Below are 15630 nucleotides of genomic sequence, written 5' to 3'. Positions count from 1 at the left end.
GGCCGCTGCCGCGCGGGGCGCGGGCCTCGCCCGCCGGCCCTGCCCGCCGCCGCCGCCGCCGCCGCCGGGCCGCGCGTCCGCCGCCAGCCGGCTCAGGCCCCAGCCGCCGCCGCCGCCGCCACCGCCTCCCCCTCCATGGCCGCCGCTCTCGCCGGCTGCATTGTGGGAAGCTGACCTCACTCGCTGCCGCCGCCCCGCCGCCGCCGCCGCCGCTCGCCGCCATGGGGGCCGTGACCGACGGTGAGACCTCCCTCCCGCCCCGCGGCCCGCCGCGCCGCGCCGCTCCCCCGGCCCCGCTTCCCCGGCCCCTCACCGCGGCGCCGGCCCCGCCGCCGCCGCCCCCGGCCCCCGTGCCCGCCCGCCGCCGCCGCCGCCGCCGCCATCCCGGCCCGCCGAGGCCGCTCGCCGCGCGGCCCCGCTCCCCGACCTAAGGCCCCGCCGCTCGCGGACGCCCCCTTCTTAGTAAAAGCCGCCCGGATCGCCCCGGTTCAGCCCCGGGAGACGCGCCCGAGGCCTAGGCCGGGCCAAAAGCCGTCGCGCGGGCCGCTTTCGGGGCCCTGCCGCCCTCCCGCGAGGCGTCTAAAAACGGTGGTTTTCCTCCCCCCCCCCCCCCCCCAGACGAAGTGATCCGTAAGCGGCTTCTCATCGATGGCGACGGCGCGGGCGACGACAGGCGGATCAACCTGCTGGTGAAGAGCTTCATCAAGTGGTGCAACTCCGGATCCCAGGAAGAAGGGTATTTCTGCCTTCAGCCTTGGGAAATTACAGCCGATTGGCCTTTAAATGGAAACTTAGATGAACTTGGATTTGGGGGGAGAAAAGGAAAAAGTCACTTGTGTTATATACATCTGCTGCTGCTGCTCATGTTAAATATGTCTGTACACATCTGCACACATCTGCTTTTCGGCATGGCTCTGTGGCGCTCCGGGTGCAAACGCGGAGCGTTATGGTGGTAGCCGAGGAGCAGAAATGGTTCAGCGGTTACTTAACGCCGCAGACTGGATCGTGCAGCCGAACAGCGCTGCGAGCGCTCTCGAGACCGGCACGCTGCTTCACGATCCGGGTCCAAGAGCCCCCTTATTATAACGGCATCGTGGCTTGAATGTTTTAGTTGGCAGTTCTGCGTTTGTCCTGTTAGATGAGGACAATGGTGTTGGTCTTTCTGCTGCTGCAGTTGTTTTTTTCTTTAAAAGAGGCCAAAGTTGTAAAAGATGACCAACAATGTAGTGTTCTATTGTGGGATCCATACTACTCTTGGGTATAAATTTCAGGAAGATGGCTGTATATGCAGAGAAGTGGTAGAGTATTAAAATACTAATCTCGGTGAACACAGAGCCTGCCCTAGTTGGGAAGTTTATAATCCCTGGATCAATCTGCCCGTTGCTTTAATACTCACTTTGCACCTTTAAGGGCATTATGATAGAATTAGCTGGTGCAACATTTCTGACTGCACTTTCAAAAATTATACATTGGATTTTTGGAATGTTTTATTTCTTTAATGATTGCTGTTATTTAACTGTTGCTTAAATTACTCATGTAGACTTCGGTTTCTTGCTGTATAAAGGTAGATGACTGTTTTATGCTGCTTAGGAATAACCATCTTGTCTGCTTTCAGTTACAGCCAGTACCAGCGAATGCTGAGTACTTTATCACAGTGTGAATTTTCAATGGGAAAAACTCTTCTCGTGTATGATATGAACCTGAGAGAAATGGAGAATTATGAAAAAATCTACAAAGATATAGGTAAAGAGGAAAAATATTACTGTTTTCTGTTGGACTATTTCTCTTGTACGAGGAAGCTTGAGCCAGTGCTAGTGAACCTAATATATGCATATGATGAATGATTTTTTTTTTTAAATATAGCACTGATACAAAAGCTCTAAAGCATCTTGTCAGTATCTAAAATACATGCAAAAAAAGGGTTTTTTTAAACCTATTGAAGTATGTGCAATTTTGAAGCTGATGGAGCTAGGAAGCCACCATGTCACAAACGGCTCTTTATCTTTTCATAGTGCAGCAGATTGTTTTGTTGACATGTATTGTTTGATTTTGGTATAATTCTGTACATCTTTTTGTTAAAGAAAATAGTATAGCTGCAGCACACGAGAAGATTTCTGAATGCAAAAAGCAAATCCTGCAAGCAAAAAGGATTCGAAAAAATCGCCAGGGTAAGGAGCAAAATCTGTATTTTCACTGAGCAGTTTGATTATTTTGTTACCTTTTAAAATATATTGTATTAGGAAATAGTTTCCAGATCTTTGAGTGTACAAGGGAAAACAGTGGTTTTGTGAATATTATATTTGTTTTAATGGTTTTCACATGCACTCAGTGAATTCCCATATTCAGTAATAGAACAGCGTGTATGTATATTGCCATCATTTCACTTTGGAAACCTATGCTTTTGAAGAATTTTTCTTCATAAATTTACTTCAGAAACTCTACTTTCAGGGCAAAAGAGTGGTGGCCCCACACCCTTCCTCCAGAAAACCTTACATTATAAGTCAAATGATTTAATACCTAATTGTTATTGTAAAGGCACATAATATTCAAGTATACTACCTTCGTTTAAAACTGCTGAAGTAAAGTTGAACTACTGAAAGTTTTTGGTGGATGAGGCAGACAAGATTGAACCAGTAGATCTCAATGACATACAACATCAGGAAAATCTAAACAGTAGCTCAAGAAGATGTTTTTCAGGCCAAGGAAAAACCCAGCAAGCCTTGTATGACAATTCAGGTAACTTTAGAACTAAAGCACACGGTAACAGCAAGACAGAAGAATGAAACAGGCTTACTGCCAGCACTGAGAATCATGCAAGTACATTCCTTCAGCTTTTAAAGGAAGGTAAAGTCTTGGCATACACACATACAAAGATGGCCATGTCAGTTATACACCCACCAAATCCATGTGTATCCGTACAAAATACCTCTAAACCAGTTATGAGAGGTGTATTTAAGAGACAGGAGTCTCTTAAAAGTACGTGCTGATAATTTAATTGAAACTTAAAGTGTTTTCCCTGTAATATTGTCTTATCAAATGAGTAGAAATGGAGGAGAAACAGGAAGTTTTCTTTTTTTATAAATGTAATGCAAAAAGGTGGGGGGTTTTGTTTTTTTTTGTTTTTTTTAAGGTAAAACATATGAATGGTTTTAAATACAACTGTTTGATCAGTAAACCTTTTGTGGACACTTTTGGGCTCAGCTGGAGATGAAAAGAACCTGAGTAGGAATGGAGAATACTTAACTCTTCGTAGCTGTAGGCCTGAAGTTTTTGCTTTTGATATGTTCTGTCCAGCCTGCTGCACAAATTTTTCCATCTGAGTGAAGTGGTTGGCACGTGTACAATCATACTGTCAGGAAATGGCTTGCCCATATAACCATAATATGGTTCTTTACATATAATACAGTTACAATATCATGCTGTTTCTCATATAGTATTTTATAAACATTTAAGATTTTTAGAGAAAAGTATGTGTAAAGCATCTTATCGGCACTGTTTTCTATACGTATACATTAGATTATATCTAAGACCAGTGCTTATGAATCATGCACAAAAGAAAGTGTGCAGCATTACAGAGCTATCTAAAGGTCATGTTTTCTGGCTCAATACCTTACAAATAACTATTACTGGGTAAGTTTGAGTGAGCAGGTAATGGCTTGCAATCATATCAGAATTTATTTTTTAAATCTGTTTTGATGTGAACATCTACTTTAAAACTGAACATCTCCTTTAAAATTGAAATATTATAGTGTGGTATAAGTTATATATTATTTGTGTGTGTGTTTGTATATATGTTCATTTTATTTACGTACAAATTTGAAAACGTTAAACAGTTTTCAAGAAATGATTAAGAATTGAAACTCTTATATCATATGTGGTTTTTTGGTTCCTGAGTCTATGCTTTCAGAATTATTTAGACTAACAATATTTTTAAAAAAATTTTTTTTCCTTTCAGAATACGATGCTTTGGCCAAAGTCATACAGCACCATCCAGATAGGCACGAAACACTGAAGTAAGTATAAGATTGCATTAAATTATAATAAGCCAGCAAGTCAGAAGTCACCAGATTTGACATTTCCTTGGTTTCAGTTTGATCTTTTCTCACTTTTAAATAATTTCTTTTAACACAAGAAAAATTTGTGTTTCATTTTAAAACTGTGTTCTTATCAGCTATACTTTAATTAATCTCCATCTGTTTGGGTTCAGAAGCATTGCTAATAACTTCGCATTTTAAAATTTTCCATTGTTAAGGTGAATGTGTGAAACTCAGACTTAAATGCATGTCAATTTACCAGTGACAAGTTGAAAAGAGAGATAGTGGGAAAGTGCTGTAAAGTGCACTAGCGAGGGATTCAGTAGTCAGGAAAAATATATAACACAAGCAAATAAGATGGAATGCGAGAAAGCAGGAGAAAGCTTTTAGGTTTATGTTTTTCCTTATAGTTGTTCTTCCTGCGTGCCTGGTTATAAATTACTAGCTTGTATACCACAATCTAACCTGCCTTGGCACGCAGGTTAGACCTACCTGTTGTCCAACTCGTCCTGCATGTAATTTACAGTATTGCTTGTGTCCTTGTTGGATTTGGATCGCTATCTGTGCTTTTGGGTCATTTTGGACAGTTCAGGGAAGATAATATTTTTGAACTTTATCAAACCACAGAAATATTCCAGGACTCATTGCATCTATGATTTTGTTCTTCTTAACCTGATTAAGATGTAGCATGGGATTGCTGTTCTCATTTAAATGCAGCTTCTGTCTATTCTGTCGCTCACTTTCGGTGAAATTGCAGAGGGAGGCTGTGTTTTCATATTCCATGGTCTTCTGTAGTCATTACCACAACTTTGATTATTACGGTCAACTCTTGAGCAACCTGGATACTTCTTACTTTACTAGTTAACATGTGCTATTTATCAATTGAAAATTCATGATAAAGAATTACCAGAAGTGCCTATTTTTTCCAGATAAGTCAATTGATTACGATTGGAAACAAGTAAATAATAGTGCATTTTTTAAAAGATGTGAGGTAGTTTAGATTTCTTGGGCTTTCTGTTTTAATTTTGCATAACACTTCTAAGCATAAGTCTCCTAAGCAAAGCTAGAAATGGCAACACAAAACATCTGGTAAATTTGGCATTTTGTCCTTCCGTATACTTCATTTTGTCTTCTCCTTAGAAGAGTATATTGCAATTAGGAATACCAGTGTGTTAATGCACTGTAAGAATGTCTACAATGTATGCCCTTTTTTTTAGTCCTTCATATCCTCAGTCAGAGAAACAGATTTGAATTTGAGCAGAGCATGATTCTCCATTTTACAGATACGGAAATAGGGTATATACAGAATGGAAAATTTTTTAAAGGAGCTTGATTCATAAGTATTTTAGCTTTAACTGACCTCTGCAAGTGAATATATTCTAAATATAGGCACTAGATGAAGTTTTCTTCCAAAACTTTAATTACAAGCTCTCCCTGCCCTCCAGTTGGAGGGAAGTGTACAGAAAGTCAGCTACTGTGCATCAAGAAAGACCACCCTTAAATTAGAATGGAGAAAGTCTCAGGAACAACATCATGTTATTCATGGAACTCTTAATTACTAAAAACACCAGAGAAAACTTGTCAGGAGAAATGTCACGGTTTATTGCAAGAGTTACATTTATAGCCTTTGCAGGTCATATGGCACAAGAGGATAAAGTTCGGAGAAATATTTCTTTTACGCTTCTAAGGGACTGTTCCTTGGAACAACGAGTCCTAGAGCACAAAAGAAGGGAAGCTCTTATCGACTTAGTCACAAGTAATGCACAGGAGCCAATTCAGGAAGTGACAGGAGTTGAACCACTAAGCAGCAGAGCCCACGGTGTAATTAGTTGCAGTATCAAAAGAGCTGTTAGAACACCACGAAATGACACTGAATCTTAGAAAAAGAGATACGCAAATGAGAAGGCTAGGCGAAGGTTCTCTGGAGCTGAAAGTAAAAGTGGTAAAATTCCAGATGTAGCTTGGATGTTACTGGGAAAAATAGCAGACTGTGATAAGACATGCATATTTCTGACAGCAAGGCATAAACTGTAAGATTCGAGAGACTAATCTGGGTAAATAGAAGTCTTTCAGGATCTGGAAATGAAATGCTAGCAAAATCATTGTACAAGCCTGTGAGCTGTTAGCCTATTTCCATTGTAGGAAGGTTTAAATGCCGCACCCAGCCCTGTTTCAGGCGTTCCCCTCAAGGTACCAGTGTACTGCCGCAAAAACAAGACAGCACCCTCAGGCAGCACTAAAAGGGAACTTTTTCACAACCATCCACGCAGGGCTGGAAGCCTTTTTGTGGTTCCCTGCCCAGATTAGTTGCAGAAGCTCTCAGTGCTTCAGAAAGAGCCCTTTATTCCCTTGCTGACCCCTATGTGGCTCTGCCTGATAATTAATCGGGGATGGTCAGTCTCAATCTATCTAACCTTTAACGGAACAGATTGTTCTCATTACAGGGAGCATAAATTATAGTAGGCATTAGAGAAAAACTAGAAGGGCGCAACTGGAGGTGGGAGGACATCTGTGTAAGAGCTGATGCTCCATCCTCCTTTGAAAGCTATGTGATGGTACCTTTTACTTCTTGCCTTATCTCAAAAAGGATTGTGGTGGGCTGTGGTGGGTCTGAGTGAGAACAGAGAACAAATGTTTTGAGGAGATACTAAACACTGTGTGCTGAGGCATAAGCTGTATCATGTAGTTTCATCCGAAATGTGGATTATTCCACATGTGCCTACTGTAAAGTGTATATATCATCCACTACTATGCCTGGTCTGGCCATCGTTAGAGCTAAGATAGGGCTATATATTTGATCAAGTCTGGCAATTGTGTTTGTATGCTGGGTATGTAGGTTTATCAGATATGTTCTTCCATGCTAATGCTATGTTTTTATTTAATCTACTCCTGTCAACATAAAAAAATCTTTAAAGCAGTGGAGCTTGTAAAAGGGTGTTTAATGTTAATGTAACCTGCTTCTTTCATTTTCATTGTATGATCATGTAAAAGACCATGTGTAGTGTGGCAGGATTGAATTGTTATGGACCCAGTGCCCAATATACAATTGCATTCCAGCTTGGCAGCCTTGTTTTCTATAAGTCCTGAAATGATAAGTTTATGACATAATAGTTTAACCTTTTATGTGAAGCAGCCTTACATAAATGTTGTTTTCATTTACTATGGTTTGTATAGCTTTGCAGTGTTGTTACTTATGCTGTTTATTTAATGATTCTTTTTTCTCAACTTTGTTCAAATTTATTTTTCAAAAACTTCACAGAAGTTTTAAAAATACTATGACAATTTCTTTTCAGGCAGCTAGAAGCCTTGGGGAAAGAACTTCAACATCTTTCTCACATTAAAGAAAATGTTGAAGATAAGGTAGGTTTTTCAGATAGTGTTGTATAATTATTTAATAGGAACATATTTAATGAAGAATCTGCTATGAGTTGTCTGGCTGTATGTGCACTCTGTTTCCTAAAATATATATTTTGTGGTTCCAGTTGGAGCTGAGAAGAAAACAGTTTCATGTTCTTCTAAGCACCATCCATGAACTTCAGCAAACCCTGGAAAGTAAGTGGTGTTATATATGGGTATTATGTAAAATTGGGTAGGGTTTAGGGAATGGTCTGTGCCAGCAGATTGGAGGAAATGACAGCAGCAGGATAGCAATGTGCAGTAGGGGGTGGTGACCTCTTGCATAGGCAGTATTTTCCAGTAGTTGTCCAGAGCCTGAGTCTGCTCAGACTCTTTTGTTTTTACAAGCTAGCCACCATGTCATCTCCTGATTAGCATCAGATTTATCTATAGGCAACAGACTTTAAAATGTGGAGATTAAGAATGACAATTTTAGTATCATGTCTTTTTTACAGGCAATACAGAAAAGTATTCTTGTGCATAGTTTCCAAACTTATTTGTATGATCCCTATTTCAATAGTATTGAACATGTCGTTGCCATCATGGTATCATTTGAGGTTTTACTAAAAAGAAGTTGGAATGTAGAAAAGCTAAATGACTTGCCTACTCATATAGGAAGTCTGTAGTAGAGTAGGGACTAAAACTGTCATATACAAGAGCTAAATTCAGGAATTTAATCAATAAATTCATCTTTTATCATAGAAATACTTAATACTTTCAAATCAATGCCTACTTTTTGTACTCTAATATGGATAATATTGCTTTAAATATTATTTGTTGGATATTTGCCCTGTCTTCCAAAGACAGAATAGTTGGTATAGTCTGTGCGCATGACCTGATTAACATACATAGATGGCTATAAGAGCAGACTTTCATTCTCTAAGGCCCTCTAGACCTTGTTAAGCAGAGTGAACTGTTAATCCCTAGGTGCACTTTAGCAGAAGGTTATTGTTATTAAGTGTTACTAGTGTTAGTAATATTTGCTTAAGTCTCTAGAATACCCTTCCGTAGGAATGTGTAGTTTACCTTTTAGCTTCTAGAATTTTGTGAAGGAAGTAACAGTTTCGTGGAAAGCCCAACTTCTGTTTGAAAGACTTGCTTTATATCCTCTGTGTCATCACTCTCTGATTACATGACCTTGGGAAAATCTCATCATCTTTGTACCTTAGTTTTCTGAATAAAATGGAAAGAATAACCATGTTCTTTTGTATAGTGTTTTGAGGCCTGCAAATATAGCATTATTATTACTATTGTCATTTTTATAATTTATAAAAGTTCAGATGACTAAACCACCAATAAGCAAATATTAGGTGCATAATTTAAAGCAATCTCCAATGTTTGCTTGAACTGAGACAACAGAATTTACTCCCTGTTTCCTGTAATAGCTATTACAGATGTCAGCCTTACTTTAAGGATTTTTTAGTTTGAACTTAGCATTTTGTATAATGAGATATTCAATTACAGATTTAAGGCAATCAATGCAAAATATTTAAGTGGGACACAACTCAGCAATATAGCTTGTAAATGTAATCTCAGTATGTTTGACCAACAGTCATGTTCAATTTTAGATGATGAAAAACTTTCAGAAGCGGAAGAATCTCAAGAAACTCAGATGGAAACAGAGGCCAAACAGTAGATATACCTTACACTTACTGAAGATTGTCCAGATGTCTTTGCTTTGTGTTGAAACCAACAGTAAAAGAGCAGGAGCTGAAAAACAGAATTTTCCACTGCTTCTGTGAATTTCACCAGTGTAGGAATTCTAATTAATATTTTTATACAAAAATACTTGTTTTGCTTGTGCTCCAGGGGAAAACAGTTACAGATCTGTGCAGGTGCTTTGTAACACATGACAAGAAAGATGTTCTTGGTTTACAAAGGGTGAATCTTCTGTACGGTTCTTATAAACTAAGGTGTTTGCAAAACATTGTCAATAAAAGGTGTTTACAAACAGTCTCCTATTTTTAAGTCGGCATTGAGCCTTACTAGTAAGGGCTCCTTTTCTTGCTTGAAGTTGCACTGATATCAGTACTTCTTTGCTCAAGTCCCAGCTTCCATACCCTAGTCTGGATGTGACCTAAAATTGAACCAAGTAGAGACTAGAGTTTTCAAAGTAGCTGTCATCCTAGGCATTTTAGAACTTACTTATGACATTTACTAGTCTAATTCTGTACAGGTGATTTTTTTTATATGAATATTTTTCAAGGGCTCTAAACTAACAAAAATCATACCGTATATCTTTTTCCTTAAGATGATGCAAAGAACTCCAGACAGTGATCTGTGCTGTACTGTGTACAACCACATCTAAAGTCACATTTCAAAATTACGCATTTAAAACTGCAGTTGAAAAGCTTTGTTCTTGTAGAATCAGGAATCTAATAGTGATACCATTGATAATCTGTTTCTGGATTGTATCCATCAATTGACTGTTATGAAATAATCATAGTTCCTGAAACAGATGGTGGAACCCTTTCTTTTTTATGGTGACAGCGCTGACTAGTAGAGGTACAGTCATAATGTCAACAAATCTCAGATTCTTTTGTTAGTAGGGAGGTTGGAATAAGTGCACTCGAACCATTCTGCAGCCTGCTGCTGAGCGCTCTGCTGGGAGGTAGGAGATAGATAGGGATTTTAACCTTCCCAACAAGTGAGCGTGTGCTGTAGGCTTTTGTAAGTTGGCGGGGTGGGGAAACAAAGGGCAGTGGTAGGTCATGTCAGTACCTGTTAGACATGTTCTCAAAGCACCTGTTAAATCAACCCTCCAGTGGTTGGGTAAAAGAACATCACTTTTTGGATCTTATTCAGGCTGAGTCATAAGCATAAGTGGTTGAAGTAAAAATAACAATATTACATAGAATGGAGCCTCACCCTCAGACTAGGTGACAGCTGAGGGCGATTTCCAGGATTGCAGCTTTGGACTTCTGTGGACTAAATACTGTATAATTCCCACTCTCAGTGTCTGTGGGTCTATGTGCGTTAGGCTGAGCAGACACATCCGAGCTTATTTTGCTTGCATTCCAAGTTTGCTAAAGGCAAGCCAGCTGCACTAGAAGCCATACAACTGCAGTAGCACAGTGCAGCCCTGCACTAATAAGCTGTCAAAAATCTTCTAGTTCACAGCTGGTCAACTCAGAGCACAGAGGAAGCTCAGGTTTACTTGGCAAAGCCTGTGTAGACATGTAGTCCTTCCTGTGCACTTAACGAATTTTGCAGCTGAGGATGGGAGGTGGGTGGAGGGTGGGAATAAGCAAACAAAAAGGATTTCTTAGGAAAAATACACTGTCAAGAAGTATTTACTGTTCTGTTTTTTTTTCCTTCCTAACAACAGTGAGCAGTAAAATATTTTGTAAAGCAGCAATGCTAAATTATTGCTAAATCAGGGAGGAGTCGCTTTCATGAATGTATGAATTATGAGGATTATAAATGGCAAAGTCTCAAGACAGTTTTGAAGCCTATTAAGGTTGTTTTGTGTGGCTGAAAGGCCCTCTGTGCGGCTGTCTGCATCCTTTATTGCTACCGAGGTGGGTGAACTTTACCAGCTAAAACTGGTCTCAATAACAGCACGGGCATGGACGACTCACATTTTCCATTTGTTATTTTACGTAGTTCTTGGGAAACTGCTTAGATGACTGAAGTATCTTACCTAGGAATTTGTACTGCTCTATATAGAACCTGACCAGAAACATGCTGATTTGTCAGTCTGTCCATCTTGCAAGGAATATGTATATGGAGTAAGAAAGTGTGCAGAAGAGAAGCGGTACAAAGGGATGGCTAAGTAAGGAATATATTCTGGTTTGAATTACAGTGATGCAATCCTGAAAAGATTATTGCCCGAGAAAATCAACTTGCCCTAGTGCAATGTGGCAGCAAGAGGGTGGTGTTACCACCCGTGGAAACCATACTGCCTTGGAAAGTAAACAGAAGCATATGACATCAATTCATTGCAAATGCAGCGTCAGTGCGACATTAGAAATCTTTGCTCCTATCTTTTCCGTATCTGTATCTCTAACCTCTTGAGCATTAGATTTGTACCAAAAGAGAAACAATGTTCCACTATGTTTGGCTCAGATCTTTCCCAGAAGAAACTCTAATGCCGGGCAAGATTTAACCTGCTCTGTTATTAAGTCACATGTTCCAGGTTCTAATCTGCCCTGCATCTTCTCAGAATAGATACTTGCATCTCCTTTATTCTTCTGTTGAAGTTTTCTGTGTGTCATATTTTCAAGCACAGAGGACTGTCACTGTTTCATCCCTGGCTGGAAACCTGTCCTGCTATGATGTTGCTTCCCTGCACGACTCTAAATCAACACACACACAAATCTGTACACACGTAAACTGAGCATCTCAACAACTGTGCTATTTAAATACATCTTTCCTATTGTCATGATCTGCCTTGTGTGTCCTGAGCTGAAGGATTAGCTTAATGCCATTGCCATGTGGATGTAAGATTTCAAGCGGAATGAGATGCTTAAGCGGTGAGCTGACGTTTGCTATGCTGGGACTTGTTTTTCTTTCCTCTCCAAACAACGGAGAGGTAAAAGGAGAATGGAACATTTGACACAATTGGTAACTTGGGCAGAATCCTTTAGATAAAGAGATTTAGACAGCTCCATGTAAGGAAGAGGGAAGCGGGAGAAAGAGGGTCACAGTGACACATTGCCAAGTGATAGGATATCTCTGAAACCATGGTAATTTGAAGATTGCTGCTGCCAGCAAAGAACATTGGAAAAATGTAGCCCAAAGATGTGTGAGACAAATTATTAATAATTTTAGATATTTGTGGTATAAATTTTCCAACTGTCACAATTGAATGTTACCATCCTTTCCCCCATTCTCAAGTCTCAGGTGTTTGTCCTTTTTGAGGAATTAAAAAAAAAAAAGAAGTCAAGAGGTACAGATAAGTAGTGTTAGTTTTGCTCTAGGAGCCTAAGATAAAAGTGATTATTTTATACAATACAGGCATCACGGAAATACTATACTAGTATATGAACTGCTGAAAACACATAACAGAACCCAGAGAAAACAAGTCAGAAGTAGAAGCGTTCCAACTTTCATGCTTCTCCCTGACTGACAGGCATGTGTTCTTGGGTTACCTCAGCCTTCATTTCCCAACTCTGTTCCCATAAACTTTGTATTACCTGCCTTGCAGTAGCCCCTGGAAGCTCCACTCATAGCCCAGGACCTGCACGCTGCTGGGCCCTGTGCAAAGCCGGTACAAAAAGGCTGTTTCTGCCCTGCCCTAGCGACAGCCCCACACAGCTGGGAGGCAAAACAGGCTTGACACCGAGGATCCTGAGTGCGGAGCATGATGCTGCCTGCCTGTAAAGCCCTCTGATGCCTACCCTGATCCATGTCATTCACCTGCCTGCCAACGCTGAGCAGGAGCCAAACGGTAGCTAGCTCCACATTTCTAAATCAGGCTGCTCAGTTACGTCCCTAAAGCACTTGGGGAATGAGACTGGCGCTGCGGCCCTATCTGCTGGACCCAGCACATCCCAACGGATGGGAGCACCGGCGAGAGCCTCACGTGGAAAAGCACGTCATTTGTGGGCAATCCTAAAGCAAGGGACTTGGCACGCTGCTGGTCTTTGTGCAGATTAGCAGCCATCTGAGGAGAAGCAGGAGGAGCCCTTGGCCGCCGTGCAGAAGGAGGTTGCGTAGGGCTTGTTTCGTAGACGGAGGAGCTCTCGATTTGTCCTCGCCAGAAGCAGAGAGCGCGTTGCGTTGGGCCATCTCTGTTGGTGTTCCTGGCTAAACGGCAGCAGCTGATGCTAACTGAGGAACCCAGGACAAAGGAAATCTGAAGCAAATTCATTTCTTTAGATTCGGTGTTTGTGTTTCATGTGGCTTTTTTTGGGGGGGGGGCAGGGAGAACACGTGTTAAGATTATACAAGTCACCGCAGCCCCCGGGAGCTGGGCGAGCTCCAGCTGCTTGCAAGGGGGCATCGCTGGCTTGCACCACCTAAGGGTCAGGCCCCACGGTTTTACCGACAGCCTCCGAAACCGATACCCAAAGCGATTCATCGCTGCATGGGCAAGCGTGTCCTGAAGTATGGGAGAGGAAGGATGAGTAAAAAAGTATTAGCTTTCTGCCCAATTAGCGCAAAACTAATTCTAAATTTCCTAATTTCCACTGGCACAAAACTAATTCTAAAGACTCCGGCCTGTTGTTTAACATACCTTTTTCCATTCCCTCCATGTCAAATACACCACTTTCTTGCAGCAGAGACACAACTCTCCCTCCTCCCAAACACCGAGGCAGCAAGAGGAAAGGAGGAATTAGTCTGGAAGCGAGGACGGTCCGCGCAGAATTGCCGCCAGCCTCGGCTCTGTCCGTACTCGCAGAATAGCAGAGCCTGAGCGCGGCTCGGCTCACGCAAATGGGCCGCTCCTCTGGTTTTAAGTCTCTTCTCCGGGTATTAAGGCCCCAGCTGTGTCCAGCTGTCGCAGGTCCGGCCCTGCTCGGGCTCCCGGCGCCGCTGCGCACCCCGGGCCGGGCTGCCGTGCGGCGCCGGACACGCACGGGGACCGCGGCAGCGGCAGGTGGCAGCAGACGCCAGCCTTGCAGCCCACACCGACCCTCTCCTCCTGCAGCGGGCAGATTACGCCGAACACTTGCTCCCATCTCTTAAAAGCCACAGATTCCTCTGAATTTCCCACCCCGGGAACGCTCTAGTCCGAGCAGTTCCTGCAACGCTTTGTGTCTTTATCTCCCTGTAAGGAGAACGAACAGAGCGAGCATCTGTTTTGACTCAAAATATGATCAAAGGACAGGAGGAGTTAAGCTCCTTCATATTTATATTTCCATTAGTTCTCGACTTTGCAAATCCATTTTAAACTACAGTGCCTCCTTTAGGTCTCAATTTTTCATTTGTGGATGGTCCCACCGGTGTTTGCAGCTGTAAAAAACACACAGGCTCTTTGCCGCACACTCAGCACCTAAAACACCCAAATTTTCAAATCCTCACCTAAAACACCCAAACATAAAACGCTGCAAGGGAGCAAAAAGTGCACTGTTAAAACCTTTGCTCTTTGTTATGACCCCTAGCACGGACCCAGCACAATAGAAACAATAAATAATTTTTCTACTGATGGTGAAGAGCAGATGGAAACCAGCTCCCCGGAGCCGCCTCCTGCCCCAGGGCAGGAGGAGCCGAGCCCGGCAGCGCGGCAGCAGTGACTGATGCCCAGATGCATGGACACGCAAGCGTGCGGGAGCCTCTGCCTCCAGCCCACTGGGCAAAAGTTGCTGGGAGTGTTAAACTGCAGGAAAATTCTTAAAATAGCAGCCGAGACTGTATAGCAAGCCGATTTCTAAATTGTTCTTATATTAAAGGAAAAAAAACCCAACCCTGAAAACAACATTTTTACGCTTTGTCAATTTGCCTGTAATGAAAAAGTCACCACTGAGAGAATTTAAAACGATAGTTTATCTCCAAGGAGAAATGGATCCTGCTCTTCTCAGCAGAAAATTGTTTCATCCCAAGTAGCCGGTGGAAGTAACGCAGTGTACTTTGTGCAACAAACAGGCCCCATTAGGAACCCTTTCGGAACGAAAACCAGCGTGTAATTTATGAGTTAGCAGGGCAAGTTGTCTGCAACCTCTCTTCCAATGACTCTGACCTAAAATGTTATTCGACGTGAATCTCCTTATATGAACCAAAGTGACATTCAGCTATAAACTGACCTCGCTGCACTCAAGTCCACGTGCATTAGCTCGTATTCCAAATCAGCTGTCCTCCCTGAAGCGGTGTATTTTCTGCTGGAAAACCTCCCAAAGGCCAGTGAACTTCACAGCTGAAGCTGAAAGCCTCTGCTGGCGCAGCAGGCACAGGAGACCCGTTCAGGTGCAGCGCGCGGGAGCAACCAGCCAACGCTGCCCAGTACGACTTCTCCTAGGAACATTTGCAAAGCTTTCACAACTCGGTGGAAGTTCAAAGGTGGAGACATTTTAACTATCTTGACAGGAAACTTGGGAAAAGAATAAACCAGCATGTTGATTCCTTTTTGGGCACTGGGGTTAGCGAAACCCGCCTTGCCGTCACCGGTATCTCACAAGGCGCAAAACCGCAATGGAAATGTCTCCCACGGCGGGAGCATCTGTTGCGCGACTAAGACGCCTGCAAACGCTCCGGTGTCGGGAGAGTCGTTACGCTGCAGCTTTTCCCTGGCTTGGCCACCTATACGTGCCAGTCATTT

The 15630-nt window shown here is 42.3% G+C and overlaps 1 protein-coding gene across 1 annotated transcript; it reads left to right on the top strand.

Moving 5' to 3' along the window:
* Positions 1 to 104: 104 nt before the first annotated feature.
* THOC7 (THO complex subunit 7) lies at positions 105 to 9383 on the top strand. The gene is made up of 8 exons (XM_067303431.1): positions 105 to 240; positions 619 to 736; positions 1616 to 1743; positions 2082 to 2168; positions 3956 to 4013; positions 7328 to 7394; positions 7517 to 7586; positions 8999 to 9383. Exons 1-8 carry the CDS (start codon positions 222 to 224, stop codon positions 9064 to 9066), a joined length of 615 nt encoding a protein of 204 aa, XP_067159532.1. The 5' UTR covers positions 105 to 221; the 3' UTR covers positions 9067 to 9383.
* Positions 9384 to 15630: the final 6247 nt, after the last annotated feature.

The sequence above is a fragment of the Apteryx mantelli genome, chromosome 12 (genome assembly GCF_036417845.1).
Source record: "Apteryx mantelli isolate bAptMan1 chromosome 12, bAptMan1.hap1, whole genome shotgun sequence".
Classification (NCBI taxonomy): Eukaryota; Metazoa; Chordata; class Aves; order Apterygiformes; family Apterygidae; genus Apteryx; species Apteryx mantelli.
Note: the sequence above shows the minus strand (reverse complement) of the source record. Positions and strands in the feature narration are given on the sequence as shown.

What these genes read in the sequence shown, in the direction of transcription:
- THOC7 (XM_067303431.1), top strand. An exon ending in GATTCGAAAAAATCGCCAGG is followed by an intron (nt 2,169 to 3,955) that starts GTAAGGAGCAAA and finishes TTTTCCTTTCAG; the next exon opens with AATACGATGCTTTGGCCAAA. An exon ending in AAGAAAATGTTGAAGATAAG is followed by an intron (nt 7,395 to 7,516) that starts GTAGGTTTTTCA and finishes TTGTGGTTCCAG; the next exon opens with TTGGAGCTGAGAAGAAAACA.